General features: G+C 38.1%; 2 protein-coding genes across 2 annotated transcripts in view; one reads left to right on the top strand and one right to left on the bottom strand.

The window, feature by feature from the left end:
* The window catches only part of mtmr3 (myotubularin related protein 3), a 109282-nt gene extending 102955 nt beyond the window's left edge, over nt 1-6327 (top strand). Inside the window, exon 19 of the mRNA XM_053624875.1 lies at nt 6201-6327. Coding sequence (XP_053480850.1) covers nt 6201-6225 — 25 coding nt within the window. The 3' untranslated portion in view covers nt 6226-6327. The remainder of the gene's footprint in view (nt 1-6200) is intronic.
* Nucleotides 1-20068, bottom strand: part of LOC128607739 (citron Rho-interacting kinase) — a 137159-nt gene that overhangs the window by 33518 nt on the left and 83573 nt on the right. Inside the window, exons 18-30 of the mRNA XM_053624878.1 lie at nt 18807-18911; nt 15047-15187; nt 14822-14929; nt 13707-13905; nt 13299-13472; nt 12998-13021; nt 11277-11432; nt 9361-9541; nt 6603-6691; nt 6198-6302; nt 5858-6027; nt 2498-2578; nt 2083-2218 (exon numbers count right to left, since the gene is read on the bottom strand). Of these exons, the coding sequence (XP_053480853.1) occupies nt 2083-2218; nt 2498-2578; nt 5858-6027; nt 6198-6302; nt 6603-6691; nt 9361-9541; nt 11277-11432; nt 12998-13021; nt 13299-13472; nt 13707-13905; nt 14822-14929; nt 15047-15187; nt 18807-18911 (1669 nt within the window). The remainder of the gene's footprint in view (nt 1-2082; nt 2219-2497; nt 2579-5857; nt 6028-6197; nt 6303-6602; nt 6692-9360; nt 9542-11276; nt 11433-12997; nt 13022-13298; nt 13473-13706; nt 13906-14821; nt 14930-15046; nt 15188-18806; nt 18912-20068) is intronic.

Here is a 20068-nt window from a genome sequence, read left to right as displayed (position 1 = left end):
GTACTGCCCATTTCAAATCCCCCCCACAACATTTCAATGGGATTCAGATCCAGGCTTTGACTAGGCCATTCCATAACCCTCCATTTCCTCTTTTTGAGCCATTCCTTGGTGGATTTGCAAGTGTGCTTAGGATCATTATCCTGTTCAAAGGACAAACTTCAACTTTCAGAGAGATGGCCTCACATTATCTTCAAGTGCTCTTTGATATGATACAGATTTTATAGTTGAATCAATGAATGCAAGCTGTCCAGTCCCTGAGGCAGGGAAGCAACCCCAAACCATAACATTTCCACCACTGTGCTTTACAGTTAGTATGAGGTGCTTTTCCTGAAAAGCTGTCTTTGGTCTGCACCAACCATGTCTGCTATTACTGTGGCCAAACAACTCTATCTTTTATTCGTCTGTCCAGAACACATTCCAAAAGGCCTGGTCTTTGCCTATATGCTCATTGGCAAACTGTAGTCTCGCAAAGGCTTTTTCCTGACATGCCTCCCATGCAGGTCGAATTTGTGCAATCTCTTACTGTTTGTAAAAGTATGCACTTTGGCACCAACAGTTGCAAGAATTACTAGCAGATCCTGTAATGAAATTTTTGGATTCTTGGAGACTTCTTTTTGCATCAGATGGTCTGCTCTTGGGCTGAATTGCTGGGACAACCAGTCCTTGACAAATTATTTGAATTTGTTGTTTGAAATCGGTGCCATTTATAGATTATATAGATAGATAGATAGCCTTACAAAACTCTTTAGATCTGACACCACACACCTCAATAACAAAGGGCACATCAGACACTAAATATTGAGAGGGGTATAAATAAGACAGGTTCCACCTGCACTCCCTAAGCAGGTTCTAATCACTGGCACCCAATCTTGAACACTTGATTCTAATTTTACTGATTTGAAGGTGTGATAAATGTAGGGGTGTATTTACTTTTTCCATGTGACTGATCTGTTTTTTGTTCATTTAAATTGTGAAAATTTCTACAAAATGTCCATTTTAATTACATTTTAATTAATTTGATAGAGTGCATCAATTTTATTAATAAGTTTCAGAGATGATAAAATGTTTGCTTGTCCAAATATGTCAACAATTCATCCAACAATTTCCATACTTATTTTTTCCACGATTGTACATTTAAACTAGACCTGCCACATCACTGCTGCATTGCTACCTCATTCCATGTTTCCACCTGAATCCCATAATACCAGGTCCCCTAGCCACTGACACACCTCCAGACACCCCTCCAGCTCACCTCGACTTTGATGGCCAGCGAGCATATCTAGTCATAACAATACTCAATTTCCATCGCAAAAACTGTAAATTACAGTATCTGATGGATTGAGATGGTTAAAGCACAGAGGAGCAATGCTAGGTACCTGCACAAGACACCCTCGACCCCAACCCGTGCTGTGCGGTCCATGTTAACCACTCTGAACGCCCGGGCCCAAGACCTAGGGGGAGGCCAGAAAGAGTAGTGCTCCTGGAGTGAGCCGTTCGGGGAGGGGCTCTGTCAGGTCGACTGCTTCCTCAAACTCAACTTCCCAAAACACGCTGTGGCATACAAACAAGGCTGCTATGGACTACAATCCCCAGCACAACACTCAACAGGCACGTTCATCATCTCCCGAGTTTTAATCACAGACACCTTTTTTACAATTACAGTTACACCCTATATAAACAGACCCTGGACATTCACTCAGTGCGAAGTAACGCTTAATGTGCGTAACCTGACTTTCAACAAACCTTTTGTTCATTGATCGCTTCCTGGTTTTTGTGTCCTGGTTTCTGGTGCATTGTACTGTTTGCCAATCGCCTGCACCCTTGCTTGTTTTGTTTTTTTTACCTTGAACTTTTCTCACATTTTCGAACTGTCTGCCTTGAACATCAAACTATTTATTCTGCATGTGCATTTGCTTAGTCATTTGTTGTGACACTCATTTACCAAAACAGCAACTGTAATAATGAGTGGAAAAAATGAAAAAAGTTGTAGCCATCTCAGTTGCTGTATTTCTTATATAACACATATAATGTATAATTCAAAGCACATACTAAAGCTGCCAGGTGCAGTCAAAGCTAACTTACCCACAATCATGAGCAGCTTGTCTTGCTCTTTGATGATGTAGATTTGAAACACAGAGCCCAGGCCTGGGATGTGAGTCAATGAGTTCTTTATAACGTTCAGTGCATACAGACCTTCTTCTGAACCCACTAACACAATCTGAGCACACAGCAAAGACAAAAATAAAATGGTTTTAGACTTGCATGTTTTATTTAATGATAATGACATTTTCTACTGAATTCAGTCTCACCACTCGATTATACATATTTTTATGTACTCGAAAATACATTAATAAAGATAGTAAGGCGTGAACTCATGGTCACTTGATACAACTGTTGTACAGATACAACTGATCTGTATCATAAACATCCATCCCAAACATGATAATATTATTTTTCTAATGTTCACTACAATAGTTTGTTATATGCACTCTGGTACCTGGTCAGTGAGGGGGAGTGTGCAGTTGATGTCCAGTCTGTCATCTCCCTCCAGTTTCAACAGAGAATTTCCCAGCAGCTTCTGAAAGTAGGGAAAATTTTAACTTTTTAAGGCCCAGAGTTATTTGATTTAAAAAGGCATACAGTGGGGGAAATAAGTATTGGACACGTAAATATTTTCTTCAGTAAACATATTTCCAATGAGTTTATTCACATGAAATTTTCACTAGACATTAGTATTAACTCAAGAAATCTGGAAATATAAAGAATTCACAACATTAAAGTCCATAAATAAAGTTGTGTGTAATAAAGTGGAATGACACAGGAAAAAAGTATTGAACACACTAAGGAAAAGCAGTTCTCCAAGGCAAGGTAAGGCAAGGAACCAGCTGAAATCCCTAAGTAATTATACCCCCTAGCTGTTCAAATTAATATCAGCTGGGTTAGTAAATTGATGGTCTATAAAAAGGCTTTTTGTTACCAAGGTGTCACACAAGAAATATCTCATTATGGTTAAAAGCAAAGAGCTCTCCCAAGACCTTCAGAACCTTATTGTTGCAAAACATATTGATGGAATCGGATACAGATGTATTTCAGAACTTCTGAATCCTCCAGTAAGCACCATTGGGGCCATTATCCACAAGTGGAAGCAACATCACTCAGTCATCAACTGGCCACACTCAGAATTTCTGACCAGGGAGTCAGAAGAATAGTCAGAAGAGTAGCCCAAGAGCCAAGGACCACTCAGAAAGAGCTCCAGAAAAACTTGGAGGCAGCAGGTGCCATCGTCACAGAAAAAACAATAAGCAATGCACTCCACTGCTAATGCTCACCCCGCAGACTCCATTACTAAAGAAAAGGCATGTCGAAGCTTGTTTAAAATTTGCTACAAGTCATTTGGATAAGCCTATGAAATACTGGGAGAATGTAGTCAGGTCAGACCAGAGCAAAATTTAACTTTTTGGCTGTCATACTACACACCATGTGTGGAGAAGAAATGGCACTGCACATCACCCTAAAAACACTATACCAACAGGGAAGTTTGGAGGTGGAAGTATCATGGTGTGGGGCTGTTTTTCATCGCATGTTACTGGCAGACTTCACATAATTGAAGGAACGATGAATGGAGCCCTTCACCGGGAGATTCTTGAGCAGGATCTGCTGCCATCCACCAGGATGATGAAGATGAGATGTGGGTGGACCTACCAGCAGGACAACGATCCAAAGCAAACAGCAAAGGAAACTCTCAATTGATTTCAGAAAAAAAAAAATCAAGGCGTTAGAATGGCCCAGTCAATCCCCTGACGTGGATCCAATTGAACAAGATTTAAAGACAATATGTTTAGAAGAATGGGCCAAAATCACACCTGAATACTGCGGCCGATTAATTTCTTCATACAGGAAGCGTCTTGAAGCTGTCATTACAAACAAAGGCTTCTCTACTAAGTATTAAATCAATTTCAGTTAGTGTGTTCAATACTTTTTCCTGTGTCATTCTGCTTTATTACACATAACTTTATTTATGGACTTTACTTTTGTGAATTATTTATATTTCCAGATTTCTTGAGTTAATACTGATGTCTGGTGAAAATTTCATGTGAATAGCCTCATTGGAAATATATTTACTGAAAAAAATGTTGACGCATCCAATACTTATTTCCCCCACTGTACTTGTAGGCTGGATTTCATTCCCTGAGTATCGGATATATGAGCTCATTTGGGTTCTAGGGTGACTTTTAGATATTGAACTCTATTTCATCAAGCAAAAGCTTGTACAACAATCTCTTTCATGTTTGTGGATTGTGTTTTAATGCTGTCATAATTTACAGTGCACTCCACTAATATTGGAACCCTTGGTAAATATGATTCAAAGAAGGCTTTGAAAGATTTTCTTTATTGTTTAACCTTTTGTTAAAAAATTCCAAAATATGAAATGACTGGAACTTCTTAATTATTGCCCTGATGGTGGAAATGGACATTTTCAATGCTTTTGCTATATTCTTAAACCCACTTCCTATTTTGTGAAGCTCAACAACCTTTTACCACACATCACAGCTATATTCCATGGTCTTCCCCATTGTTATGAATGACTAAGGGAATTTAGCCTGTGTGTTACCTCATATTCAGACCTCTGTGACATAGGAAGTCATAGTTGAACAATTTCCTGTTCCTAGTGACCCAGGTGTACTAATTTATATATATATATATATATATATATATATATATATATATATATATATATATATATATATATATATATATAAAAATCATGTCACGTGTTCCATGTAATGAAAGTTTAGACGGATGCAAGTGCAGATAAGAGCTTTTAATAAAGAGAGACAGGTAGACAAATCCAAAGCATAAGACAATAGCATGGTCAAAAACAGGCAATGGGTCAGGCGATCAGAAAACAGGCATAAACAAGGCAAGGCAAGAATCGAGAATGAGAAACCAGAAACAAGATCAAATAACATGAATCAAATTGAGGAACAGGGTACAAACGCTTGGTATGGTGATAACACTCAATACTATGCAAAGTGCAAAGAGACATGAGGGTTTTAAATGACAAGCGTAATCAGGGGTGAAACACAAGACAGCTGAGAACAATGCTGACACATTTCGGGAAACAACCAATGAATATACAGCGGCAGAGGCATAAACCATAACAAAAGCACGTGTCGAAATTAAACAAAGTCAATGTCACTGAAGACCCAAAAGTGTGCATTCCCTAAGAGCTCGTGCAACGAGCTTGCGCTTTGGGTTTCCGAGCACGCTGCATGCTACAGCGCTAGTTCAAGGGGAAATCGTGACAATATCTCAATGGGAATATACTTCAAATATATTTTTCTCATATGAATTCATGGGGTGCCAATAATTGTTGCACACCTATATTTAACAAACGTTTCTTTTTGATAAATCTGTGTTGTGTTTGCAACTGTTTGATATCCATGAGAGTAGAGTATTTTTGTGCATTTTTTTTTAACAAAAGATCAAAAGATTAAACAATAAAGACATTTTTCACAGCCTTCTTTGCTCATATTTACCAAGGGTGTCAAAATTTGTGCAGGGCACTGTATTTGTTTTTTGCTGCCACCATATTTAAATTAACATTATTCCATTACAGCACTTCTCTTTGGCAATGTTTGTCATTACCACTTTCAATAAACACATTGCAGAAAAGAAATACAATAAATAATTTTTTATTGAAAAAAATGATAGTTATATAATCTTCTTTGATAAATGTATTCTCATAAATCTGTGTTAATTTCATATGAAGTAAAAAACACAGATAAAAATATTTTTGGCAGGGGCCCCTGTATAACATCAAAATGGGTCGATCAGATCTTTCTTCCAAACTCACTGCATCTGCCTCTGCTTTCTCACGGGCACCACGGGCACTTGCCACAATGGCCTCCAAAACTGCCACCCACCGCTGCTTCTCTGCAAAGCTTGAGCTCATGAGGTAAAGAGTCTGTGCTGGCCAGCAGGATGTGTGGGGGAGTAACTCCAACTTCAGCACAAATGGCACATCTGAGGACCCAAACATCTTCATTATACCACACTTAAGAAAACTGAAAAGTCACATTGTTGCTCCTAATTACAACTACTTGTATTTCAAAATCTCTATAAGTGCAGTCGTTTAATGTCTAGACATATTAGCAAAATACAATGCTGATTATAATTTTTTTCTTTTATCTTACCAGACTTCGCAGTGTTGGTGAGTTCTGAGCCACCCACAGCACTGTGCACAATCACTTCACCATCGGATAAATACAGATCAAACTCATCCACTGGCTTCACCGACTCTGCAATGCAGCAGGTAAATTTCCATGGAATGAACACAGTGCAGTCCTCCATCAAGGTTTTCAGTATACCATGGTACCTGCTTACAAGGAGTCTTTTTTCATGACAATGAAGTATAACAGTATAATTATTTCCTTGTCAGGGTAAGTTCCTGATTATGGTATATTATTCTATCAGTATATGACACTCAGTAATGACCAAATGAGTTTTCAACAATGTTAATAGGCGTATTGTGTGTTTCAATAACTGACTACCATGAATTGTTTGTATTTTTATGTCCATGAGTTGAGAAAAATAATGACCTTCTCTGGGCTCAGTCTCATAGGTAAGAACCTTGTTCCCTTCTAGCACCACATACTTCCTCTCCCAGCCCTGACCACGCTTCCCATTCCTACAATCAGGAAGCAAACACACACTTCACAGTCCTTATAAATGGGTCAAGCTGATCCACACACAGTCAAGTCAATAAATGTTTGGGCAGTGACAAAATTGCTGTTATTTTAGTTACTACAGTATATCGGACTTTAAATTAAATATTGGAGTGGAAATAAAATAATGAATGACAGACTTTCAGCTTTAATTTAAAGGTATTCACATACAAATTCGATGAATGGTGTAGAATTACAGCACATTTTATATGTGGTACATTTTATAATACTATTCCCATCATTCTGGTACAGTTGATTTTTGTCTCATCTGTAAATAGGATGTTGTTCCAGAAATGTACAGGCTTTTTAAAAAAGATGAAAAATTTTGGAAAATTCTAATCTGGTCCTTCCTGTTTTTTTTAGGCTTACCAAAGGTTTACATAATGTGGTAAACCCTCTGTATTTACACTGCTGAAGGATTCTCTTGATTTGTTGACTTTGACACAGGTATACATCCTGGAGGTTGTTCTTGATCTGGCCAACTCTTGTGAAGGGGTTTTTCTTTACAAGGGAAAGAAATTTTCTGTCACCCACAACAAATATTTTCCGTGGTGTTCTGGGCCTTTAGGTTTTCCTGAGCTCCCCAGTACATTCTCTCATTTATAGAACCACCAAATCACTAATTTGGACACACCTAATATTTCTGCTCTCTCTCTGATGGGTTTGTTTTGATTTTTCAGCCAATGGTGGCTTGTTTCACTGGCAATAATCATATTATAAAGACACTGGCAGGTCTTTGGACTTCATATTGAAAGTTAACAGTAACAGATTCCAAATGCAAATGCCACATGTGAAATTCACCTTAGAACTTTCATCTGATTCCTTGAAAGGGAAATAATGAGGAAATAACACACATCTGGCCATGGAACAGCTGAGTAGCCAATTGTCCAGTTACCTTTGGTCCCATTTTGATGGGGGTTCGATGGGACACATATCAAAAGTGCTGTAATTCCTGTATAACCCAAGACAGGGTGATTTTTTTTAAAAATGTAAGAATTTTAGGTAATCCTAAATCAATGCAATTCATATAAACATGGAAAAGCTAAAGAAACAACAAGTAACTGCTCAAAGTTATCAGATACAGATGTTGCATGCTTAAAACTACAACCCCAATTCTGAAAAAGTTGGGACAGTATGAAAAATGCAAAAAAAAAAAAAACCAAACAGAGTCATTTGAAAATTCAGTTCACCCTGTACTATATTGAAAACACATTATTAACCCCTTAATTCGATGTTTTACTTTGTGAATTTAATTTATGTTTGAAAATATACACTCATTTCAAATCTGATGACTGCAACACATTCCAAAAAATTTGGGACAGTCGACTGTTTACCACTGTGGAACATTACCTTTTCTTTTAATACCACTTATTAAGCATTTGGGCACTGAAGACACCAGTTGGTTAAGTTTGACAAGATGAATTTTCCCCCATTCATCCATTATGCATTTCTTCAGCTGCACAACTGTACGGGGACCTCGTTGCATTGCATTGCTTTTCTGCATTAATGATGCCCTCACAGATGTGCAAGTTACCCACGCCATGGGCACTAACACGCCCCCATACCATGACAGATGCTGGCTTTTGAACCTGACGCTGATAACAGCTTGGATATTCCTTTTCCTCTTTGGCCCGGAGAACACAATGGCTGTTTTGTCCAAAAACTATTTGAAATGTTGACTTGTCAGACCACAAAACACGATTCCACTGTGCTACTGTCCATCTCAGATGAGACCGAGCTCAGAGAAGTCGCTGGCGCTTCTGGACAGTGTTGATGTATCGCTTCTGCTTTGAATAGTAAAGCATTAACTTGCATCTGTGGATGCAGTGGCGAATGGTGTTGACTGACAAAGGTTTACCAAAGTATACCCGAGCCCATGTCAGGATATCCATTACAGACACATGACGGTTTTTAAGACAGTGACGTCTGAGGGATCGGAGATCATGTGCATTTGGAAGTGGTTTTCGGTCTTGGCCTTTACACATCGAGATTTGACCAGATTCCTTGAATCTTTTTTAATTATATTGTCCACTGTAGAAGGTGAAATGCCCAAAATCCTACAGATTTGTCTTTGGGGAATGTTGTTCTCAAAGTGTTGGATTATTCCCTGATGCATCTGTTGGCAGATTGGTGAGCCTTGACCCATCCTTGCTCTTGAAGTATTAGGCCTTTTTTGGAGGCTCCTTATATACCATGATTAGACAATTGCCTCACCTGTTTCACATCACCTTCTTATTTCAACTTGTCATACAGCTATTAGTCCTAAATTTCCTCTGTCCTAACTTTTTTGGAAAGTGTTTGCATGCATCAATTTGAAAATAAATGTTTACCTTCATAAAACTATGCAGTTGATTAGGAAAACATTAAATATCTTGTCTTTATACGTTTTTTGTTTAAATACAAGTCAAAGTAAATATACAAATCACCCCTCTTCGTTTTTAATAGCATTTTCCATACTGTCCCAACTTTTTCGGAATTGGGGTTGTACAAATACCTGTCTGGTACAGGTCCAAGGCTTTCATAATTCTTTACCACTTTTACCAATGATCCTCTTTTGCTTTGGCATTATTGCCCTAGTTGATGTAGCAATTATATTGTATAATACATTAGGTGGAATGCAGTATGTTCTGACCTGGGCTGTTTCATCCAGCCCTCCAGCCTCATGTGTCCACTGGAGTCTTTGAGCTGTAGGCCTGAGTTGCTGCTCTTCTCCCTGCACAGAGCCTCAGATAGGTGAAGGGCATATTCGGTGGGCACACCACATGTGGCTGGAAGGTAGGGGGAGCATTTTGGGTGGCACAAAGCATGGCATTCTAATGTGGGAAAGAAAAATACAGCTAAAACAATAGTAACAAGATTGGGTTACAGTGGCAGTGGGGGCATGATCGAGCATCAGCTACAGATGGGGAGGAGGGGGTTGAACCGGCAGGTAAGGCGTGATGATTATTACCTTTGTCTTATTACTGCCAGTCTACTTATGTATGTTTCTTTGTGCTTTCATTAGCTACCAGAGAGAGAGAGAGAGAGAGAGAGAGAGAGAGAGAGAGAGAGAGAGCGAGCGAGCAAGCGAGCGAGCGGAGCATGCAACACACACACGGATCGTGAACTTACGGAAACACTAAGCGGCCATGCATTTTTTTCTTGTTTTCTTGTGATCTTGACTAAATTTTCTTGTGATCTCGACATAACAAAAGTTGTTTTCTTTGTTATGTCGAGATCATGAGAAAGCAACTTGTTATGTCGAACACAAGAAAAATAAGTCGTGATCATGAGAAAACAAAGAAAAAATACACATCCGCTTAGGGCTTATGTATGAACTTCAATGGGGTGGTTTATATTTAAACATGGTGAAGGACTTGTCGACAGGAGGCTTCCATGGTGGCGTCTGAGTCCTCCTTGATCACATCAGCACCACTGCACCCGGTATGTATGGGTGTGGGGGGAAGACACGAGAGGAGGCACTCGATTTTATTTTCACTTCTCACAATGTCAACCAAAAATATAAACCAACAGAAAGGGGACCATTACTAGTTTGCGGCTTCCACCCCGTTCACGTTCTGTGTTTGTGTGTGTGTGTGTTGCACGCTCTGCCAGCTACTGTAGGCTATGCCACTCTCTCTTCCTATGGTTATGGCTACTGAAAGCACAAAGAATATGGAATTAAATCTGTGCCAAAAGCGTTACTTCTCAAGAAACTAACAAAAATATACAATGAGAAAGAAGAAAAAACAAAAACCAGCAAATTACTCTCATTGATTAGTGAGATTTGGATTGACAGTTTGAGTGTTCAGTTGAGGAGGAAGAGGAGGATGATGATGATGATGATGCCACGGCTCCGTGCCGCTCTTGAGAGCTTATCTCGAAAAAATAGTCATATGAAACTACCCAAACCTCAAATATTAATTACGAACTAATATACTGACTAAGTAAGTAAGTAATGTCCACTATAAAGTACAGACACCATAACTATACAGAAAAAATCATCCAGAATGCTCTCCAAAATTCACGCCACTGAAGTCTCTATTTCTAGTTCAGGGAGCTGCCAATCCAAATCTCACCATTGAGAGGAAATTGCTGTTAAGCCCACAATTATTATTAAATATTCAATACTTTTGGCACAAATTTATTTCCATAAAAGAAACACACATAAATAGACTTGCAGTAATAAGACACAGGCATTAGAATCACGCCTTACCTGCGCGTTCAACCCACCTTCTCCTTGTCCGCAGCTGACTCTCGACCACGCCCCCAGAGTCACAGAATCGTATTTGCGAATTTAAGAATTTTTAGGTAATCATGAATCTAGGCAATTTATAAAATATGGCAAATTTAAAGAAACAAATAGTGTGCAAACTTAATATCTCACTTTAATGCAAGGACAAACAGCAAAAAAGTGATTTGTCTCAGTTATGAATTTTAAAAGATAAGCACCATTTGAGCAAAAATCTGCATTAGTTTTTCCATAGATAAATGAATAAAAACAGTTAATTGGATTGGACCTTATATAATACATTTGTGTGAATTGACAAAGAAGTCTTGACAGCGTACCAATGCAGGTAGCCGCCTGCCGGGCGAAATGGACAGTGTCTAGACATACAGTGCACTTGGCTGCCCTCATGTTGAGACCCTGGGTGAACCGGTGTGGGGTGCTGTGACTGCCATGAGTACTGTGGTGAAGCCTCTCCTTTACACGTCGCACATATTCTAAACATTGAACAGAGCAGAGCACAACTTGGTCATCTGTACATCATCCTTTGCTAACCACATTATCTTACCAACCCAGCATACCCACCCCAACTTAAAAAAAATGATAAAAGCTGTCAAAAGCAATGTCAAACACCCTGAGAGTATTTGCATAAACAGAAAGAGATAGTAGTCACCATAATCATTCGTAATGGACCCTAATAAAGTTGCCTATGATTAGCTGGTGTGGTGTGACATGCAGATTTTCAACTGAAATATAAGATTTATAATGTATAAAGATAATGAAGAGTAGTAAGAGCCTGGTAACTGGTTTTCAATGAGGTTCATGGCCCAAGGTTGCATTCAGAGATAAGCATTCATTCATTGTTCAGGGTATCTGCAGGTATGAGCACTTCAAATTTAATATTTTTTAATACCATAATCAAGACATTTCCAAAAAATTTCACTTCAATCATGCTACATCAACTATAGTGGACTGCATTCCTGCATATACATCCATTTCTGCATTTAAGTAAACTGTAGCAGGGTAAACTTCTATGGAGGTAGATGGGAGACAGAGCAAATATCCTTTTAGCATTACCATTTACTCCATCAGTGAAAGAAATAAATCCAGTATTTCCTTTCCATGACTTTCTAAGAGAGGGAAAAAACTATATAGAAATGGATTACGGCAATCAGAAGAGAAAAAGATGTCAAATTTACCATGACTCCCTCAGCAGCTGTATTAGAAACTCCCTCGCAGCAGTGTTTACAAAGTTTTTTTTTGTAATTTAATGCCAGGGTAATGTAACAAGTAGTGTTATAAATGTACATAAATTTTTGTAAAGAAGAAAACATATATTTAAAAAAAGTAGCTATTTTGTAATATTACTATTGCACTGAATAGTAGTTAATAATAATAATAATAATAATAATAATAATACATTTTTATTTCGGTAGTAGTAATATAACAATAGTAATATATTTCTGACTTAATTCACTTTTATGAGTTAGACCGTGTGGCTTTTATTTTGGTGGAAACACACAGGAAGACCTCAGTTTAGTTAGCAATAGTTTTTTAAAATTTACTTCTCATTACCAATCAGGTGAAATGCTGTAAACCTTTGCCCATAAAAATGTTTGAGATTACGCTAACGTATAACCAAAGTGAAGCTGGCGCGTGTTGTGTCTAAATGCAGGTTATAAGCGACTCAATCTCACAGCACAGACAGAGATGACATTGGTGTGGAGCAGTGTTTACTGTGAACTGAGCCGCTCTAAAACACTGATGAGCCGCACACACACTCCGAGCGTAACACAGTCACTTGGGTTTACCATTTCAAAGAGCAACGAGCAAAAATAAAATCTAAATCTTCTTTACGGTGTCGGTTAAGTTGCATTTTTAAGACCTTTAAAAAGATTACACTATAATAAAACCATAAAGCATATACGTTTATACTGATAAAAACTGAATTTTGGAGTATAAAAGAGAGTTCAACCAAAGTACTTTTTCATTTTCTGGACAGCAATCTTATCTTTAGAACAAAAGAAAGCAATAATCCTTAGCCTAATGCATGAGAACTTACTTTCAGAAGTGGCTCTCCTTATTTCTGCAGGGAAAAAAAGCATGGGAGATAAGAATGGCCAATTTTAATAGCTTATTATTTAAAAACTTCTCACTGACAAAAAACAACAACAAAGTAACATAAGGATCATATCAATTTCTAATGTAATTTTCTTACTGATCTCCTTTTTTATTTTAAGTACAGGCAAAATAACTGGTCAAATGGACCAAATACTTCTTATATTACACATGGGAACTAACCAACAGTGGATGCCTAATTCCTCAATAGGAAGAATGTCATGAAAATAAGGCTGTGTGCTAACCGTCAGAAGTGGCTGTCTCCTTCCTCCGGCTGGAATTGGATTGTGCCAGGCTGGAAGGGTTGGGCTGGTGTTCAGGGGATTTGGTAGACTTAGTTGACATCATGAGCTGCTGCCGGGCCAGACCAGAAGTGGCAGGAGTACCACCATGTTCCAGTGCTTTATTAAACTGCATGGCTAAAGGAGAGGGGGAATGAGGAACAAATGAGAATTAAAAAATGTAATAAAAAAACAATGAGAAAAAAAATGCACATTTATTGATTGCAGGTAGCTCCTTTGTTTGGATATCTTTATCAATGGCCATTTAATGTTTTATGTTTTTAGGCCAAATGATTTACTTAAATTAAATGTTACTTTCCTTAGGATTTTCATAGCTCGAATTATTTGGAGTAACAGTATATTACATCATACCCTCTCTAAGTTCCATGCGTGTCTTTTGGAGGGCCTCCTCCAGCTCAGAGCAGCGGGCACGCTCTTTATCCAGCGCTGCCTTCATATCGCTGTACTGCAGGGGCACAGGGGTCACAACAGGCACAGAGGCTGTCTGGGTCTGACTCTGGGCTGCCAGCGCTGCCAGCAGGTCCTCCCGACGCCTGCCACCAAAGATGCCCTGCACACAAAGCAGAGCCAGAGTGAACCGCCCAGGCCCATTGATCTATTGCTATATGCTAAAAATCATCCTAACCATAACCTTACACTCAGCTAGAATGTCTAGGGATTCAGGGTCTCTATCTGCTTCTTACATATCTGTATAACACTGATGCTTGGGCAAAGACTTACATGCAAGTTAACTGAATGTGACAGTGCACCATGTCTGTCTGTGCAGCTCAAAGTTGCAGACTACAGCTTCCATGCTCCTCAGCCCACAACCACATCACATGACTTGTAGTCAAACATCTATCCCTTCTCACTTGATTACTAATGGAATTCACCTGTATGCAATCACACTACTTCTTTTAAATAACTCAGACTTTCACTGCGTTACTTTGTGATGTACTGCTTCAGCATTTTCTCTGTGAAGATACCAAGCCTTTGCTATCTGTCTTGTTTAAGCTATATTGCATGAGCAAGAATGCAATTATACTGAATATTGGCACAATAATATTCAGTATAACCACACTCTTGCTTGTTTGATATTGTTTTTGTATAGCAAATTTACAAATAAGAAATTAATATTGAGTAGCTGACACTTCAGACACAATATGGCCAAATAATTTATTTATTTCTGCTCTGCCAACAGAATGACTCTTGGAATGCTGCTCATCCAATTTGCTGATTTAGTATTGTATAGTTTATGCCTATTTGCTGAGTTTTGCCTAGTTTTTTGGTTTGTCTGTTACACTGTTTTTAATAAAACCAGAAAACTTGCACTTGCGTCCTTCTGTCTGCTTCATGACAGTGCACCATGCAAAATTGGACCACGTTTATGTGGTTATAGGGACAATTAATTAGGGCTTCAGAGAGAAGCATTTTCAGCAAGCAGTTAGTTGGTGGGGTAATGAGACGAATGCCCAGCAGACTCTGACCTTTTTCTTCTTAGAGGGATGGTCTACCTTGGCCTGCAGGAAGTCTATAAGCTTGGTCTGCTGGGTGATGGTGCCCTCCATCTTCACCTTCTCATGAGAATATGCTGCCTGAAAGAGTTTTCCTTTTAGTGTCATTACTGGATTTTGCTTTCATTACTGAATTTTACTAAATCTTGATTAATCACACTTTCAGCCATGAATTCATGAATATTTCAGGGGGTATACCTGTATGTTTTCCAGCTGATACTCCAGGTCTGTTCTCTCAGTCTTCAGTAGATCGGTCTGGTCCAGTGCATCCTGCAGGCCCTGTGTTAGTCTGAAAATATGACTCTTTTGCATGTCCAGCTGCTGCTGTAGCTTTGCTTGCTGCACAAACATGTACACAGATAAAAACACAATCAGGAAAGATTTCTGTTTTAGTGTGTAACAGCTTGTTTTGGGTCATGGATGCATTTCTTTGTCAATTGGAAGACAGATTGTTTCTGCAGACTTCTGAATTCATTCTGCTGCTACCATAATGAGTTACATAATCAATAAAGATTAATGAGCCTGTTTCAGAAGAAGCCATGCAAGCCCAAGCCATGATACTACCGCCACCGTACTTGACCAATAAGTAATTGTTTAAACAATCATTTGAACAGGACACACCTGGGCAAGAAGAAACACCTGTCAGTCATGTGTTTCAATATTTTTGATCATGTGAAAATTGTGTGGGTTCAAACAAAAGTTGTCATGCTCTATGTTGTTTAACACATCTAAATGTAAATATCAGGAACAGAAATCTGAAATTCTGATCTATTGTCTCATATTCATCTTTTGATCTCAAACTTGAATGTCTGAAGGGGACTATACATGGGACTATGCCTATGCATACATAGGGATATTGCACTTATTCTAGACCATTCCAGGGGTAAAATAATGAATGGAACATAATTCCAGTTCACCAGAAAAAATTAAAAGAACACCAGGTAGACAGGTAAGTAGAAACCAGCACCAGGTGTAATTCCTTGTCAATACACATGAATTTTTTCAACTAAAGTCAAGTGTGTTTTGGAATACAACCCCAATTCCAAAAAAGTTGGGACACTGTGTAAAGTGTAAATAAAATCAATTTGCTAATTTCATAAACCCATATGTTATTCACAATAGAACATAGAAAATATATATTTAAACTGAGGAAATGTACTATTTTAAGGAAAAAATAAAGTAATTTTGAACCCAACACAACTCAGAAAAGTTGGGATGGGGCAACAAAAGGCTGGAAAAGTAAGTGTTACTAAAAAGTAAAAATTTATTAGGTTAATTGGCAACAGGTCAATAACATGATTGGGTATAAAAAGAGTATCTTAGAGAGGCAGAGTTTCTCAGAAGTAAAGATGGGATGGAATCTGGAAGCATATGTTTCTCTAAAATCTGTATATAGCTTTCAGCGTTGATAGTGCCTTTCCAGATGTTCAAGCTGCCCATACCACAGGCACTAATGCACCCCCATACCATCAGAGATGCAGGCTTTTGAACTGTGTGCTGATAAAAAGCCGGATGGTCCCTCTCCTCTTTAGTTTAAAGGACGCAGTTTCCAAAAAGAATTTAAAATTTTGATTCATCTGACCGCAGAACAGTTTTCCACTTTGTCTCAGTCCATTTTAAATGCACTTTGGCCCAGGGAAGACTACAGCGTTTCTGGATCATGTTCACATATGGCTTCTTCTTTGCATGATCGAGCTTTAACCAACATTTGTGGATGGTACAACAAACTGTGTTCACAAACAATGAGTTCTGAATGTGTTTCTGAGCCCATGCAGTGATTTCCATTACAGAATCAGGCCTGTTTTTAATGCACTGCCGCCTGAGGGCCCGAAGATCACGGGCATGCAATATTGATTTTCACCCTTGTCCCTTGCGCACAGAGATTCTCCAGATTCTCTGAATCTTTTTGGTGATATTATGTACTGTAGGTGATGAGATATTCATAGTCTTCGCAATTTTACGTTGAGTTCCTCAAATTGTAGACGTAATTTTTCACAGATTGGTCAACCTCTGCCCATCTTTAATTCTGAGATACTCTGCCTCTCTAAGATACTCTTTTTTTTACCGAATCATATTGCTGACGTGTTGCCAATTAACCTCCAGCTGTTTCTTTTTAGTAACACTTACTTTTCCCACCTTTTGTTGCCCCCATCCTAACTTTTTTAGATGTGTTGCAGCCATCAAATTGTATATTTTGTATATAACACCATGTTGTATACAACAGCATGTATTGGAGTTGCAGAATGACTTACAATGTATTTATTCATGCTTCTGATTCATGCTGCTAACAGCATGTGAAATATGGATTACTTTTTAAGAACCATATTGATTATCTGGATCAAGATGATAACTAGACTATGAGCCATTTTCACTACTAGAGGGTTATGATATATCCAAATATGTTTGGAATTGGAGCCAGCATTCAAGATATCATTGTGCAGAAATTAATTCCTTAGACTGCATCCTATCTAGTCCATACAGGATTTCTCAGTTTTTTTTTTATGATTGCTGTGTCCAAAAATGCTTGATTTTGCTGTGCCTTTTTTTTTTTTCTCAAAAAACTACTTGAATTTGTGAAATTGCAATTGCATGAAATTGTTTTGCATGGTGTTTCACAGTGATGTTTGTTGGTAAATGAGACCTTTTAGCTGTACTCATGTTAGATGCATGTGAATCAAAGAGGGTGTTGACTGAATCTGTCCAAATCTGTGGAAAAGAGTTTTCTTGATTGCAAAATCACGTAATCCTGGAGAAACTGCCTATCCAAAGTAAATGTACCAAATTTACCAAATGTAAATGTAATCACAATCCCTGTTCCCTTACAGGAAGTGGTATCTTTGTGCCTTTGCCATTGGGCTTGTTTCGGAGAGAAATAGGTGACCATCTGTGCACTATGTCAGACTTATTGGACATGTCACTTAGATCAATCAAGTTTCCTTACATTTAGGATAGCAAGACAACATCAAAAGCCAATTCTTTTTTTTTGTTATTTGTAAAAAAAAAAAAAAAAAATCAAATAACTGAAATGATACCTCTAAAATAACATTACAGTACTGTATTTTTACAGCTTTATTGTAGGTTTCTTGAGTCAGCTGCACAAATGTTATAATAAATTTCCTTTTCCTCCATTGAAATTGCTGTAATTTTTATAGCAACATTTTTTGCAATAGCATACTTTATTACAAAATTTACAATAGATATAAATTTGGAAATTGGCTTTTCCAAGCTATAATATTGGAGATGAAAGAATTTGAGCAGTTCAGCAGAATTTGAACTGTCACCTTGTTTGCATTGATGCCAAGCTTAACAAAGCATCACTTTGTTTAAAACTATGTGCTCTTTTCAGTATATTCATTCATTTTTCATTTATATATATATATATATATATATATATATATATATATATATATATATATATTGGGTTGTCTTTATGCATTAATAGCTAAAATTATTTTTTAGTAATTTGCTGTAAAATACAGAACAATAGTATGTGACGGATTACAAGTGATTACTGTAAAGATTGTTATAGTAAGATATGTTTACAATAATAACTGAATTGATACTACTATAAAATAATGGTACAGTACTGTATTTTCATTACAGTATTATACCATATTTCTGTATAACTGTGAAATTGCAGTACAGCCTTGTGAACATTCCACATTTTATTTAATAGTTGTGTATTAGACTATTCAAATTAGGAAACATCCTTCAGATACACTGAGAATCATGGCCTTATTTATATGGATATGGGGTATGAATACATTTATGTTTACTCGTGGGTGGGATGAGGTGGAAACAATGATATTGAATGTTGTGAGTTGCATCTTCTTCCAATTCACACCACTACATTTCACTGTTAAGCTGTATGTATGTCAAACATACTCTCTCATTTAGAGCATGTGCTCTGAAAGTATTTTCTGAAAATTGGCTACCCAGTAAAACAGTCAGCGAGTACCTCATCCACCAGCCTCTGTTTAAGCTCTCGCTCAGTCTCCAGTTTCTGCTGCAGGCTGCGTGCATTCATCTCCAGCATGGAGTGTTTCTTCTCCAGGTCACTCAACTAAAGAAAAGTAAGGAATAATAGCATATACCAATTAACAAAAAACTATTTTGACCCTTCAAAGCTATTCAGTAATGAATATAGCCACGCTTCTTTTCAATAACTGCCATAAGCCTTCCATCCATTGAATTTGTCAGTTTCTTGATCTGTTGATCAATTTTAGCTGAGGCAGCCATTACAGCCTCCCAAATGCTATTCAAAGAGGTGAATCGTCTTCCCTCCCTGTAAATCTCATGCTCGAGAATGGCCCAGAAGTTCTCAACAGGATTTAAGTCAGGTGAGGAAGGTAGTCAGGTCATCATTCAGTCATCACTGATGTCTTTGCTGGCTAGCCAAGCAGTGGTGTACCTTGATGTACGCGATGGAGCATTGTCCTGCATAAAGATCATGGCCTTCTTGAATGTTGCTGACTTCTTAATGTACCACTCTTTGAAGAAAGTGTATTGTAGAAACTGTCAGTAGGGTTGGGAGTTGAATTTTCCGTCCATCTTCAGCCTGAAAAGGTCCAGCTAGCTCATAATTAATTATTCCAGCCCACAGCAGTATCCCTCCTCCTCCTTGCTGGTGACTTGCTCGAACTGGTACTCTGTGCCCATTACTGATCCACCCACGAGCCCACCCATCTGGTCCATCTAGAGTCATTCTCTATTCATCTGTCCATAAAACCTTTGAGAAATCAGTCTTCAGGTATTTCTTTTCCCAGTCATGACGCTACAGCTTGTGAGTCTTATTCAGTGGTGGTCATGTTTTAGCTTTAGCCATGTCTCTGAGCACTAGACACCTTGTACTTCTGGACACTCCTGGAATGTGCAGTTCTGAAATATAGTGGCACTGGAGGGTTTGGAGTCAACTAGTGCCTTTTCTTCTACACACGTTTTTTAAGATCATGTTGAGTATTCATAACAAAGCATTTGATTGTCTGGTGGTCACGCCTCAATAGTTTTGCAATCTGCAGTGTGCTACATCCCTCTGATAGGCTTTTTACAATTTTTGACTTTTCAGTCTCAGTTAAATCTTTTTTTTTGGGACCGATATCCTTAGGTAGAGAAACTGACTAATAATTATGCACACCTTATATACAGTGTTAATCACTTTAAGCCACACCCACCCTCATTAAACAATTAAATGTCACCTGAAAATAATTATACCCAGTTAAC

Source organism: Ictalurus furcatus, chromosome 5 (genome assembly GCF_023375685.1).
Source record: "Ictalurus furcatus strain D&B chromosome 5, Billie_1.0, whole genome shotgun sequence".
Classification (NCBI taxonomy): Eukaryota; Metazoa; Chordata; class Actinopteri; order Siluriformes; family Ictaluridae; genus Ictalurus; species Ictalurus furcatus.
Note: the sequence above shows the minus strand (reverse complement) of the source record. Positions and strands in the feature narration are given on the sequence as shown.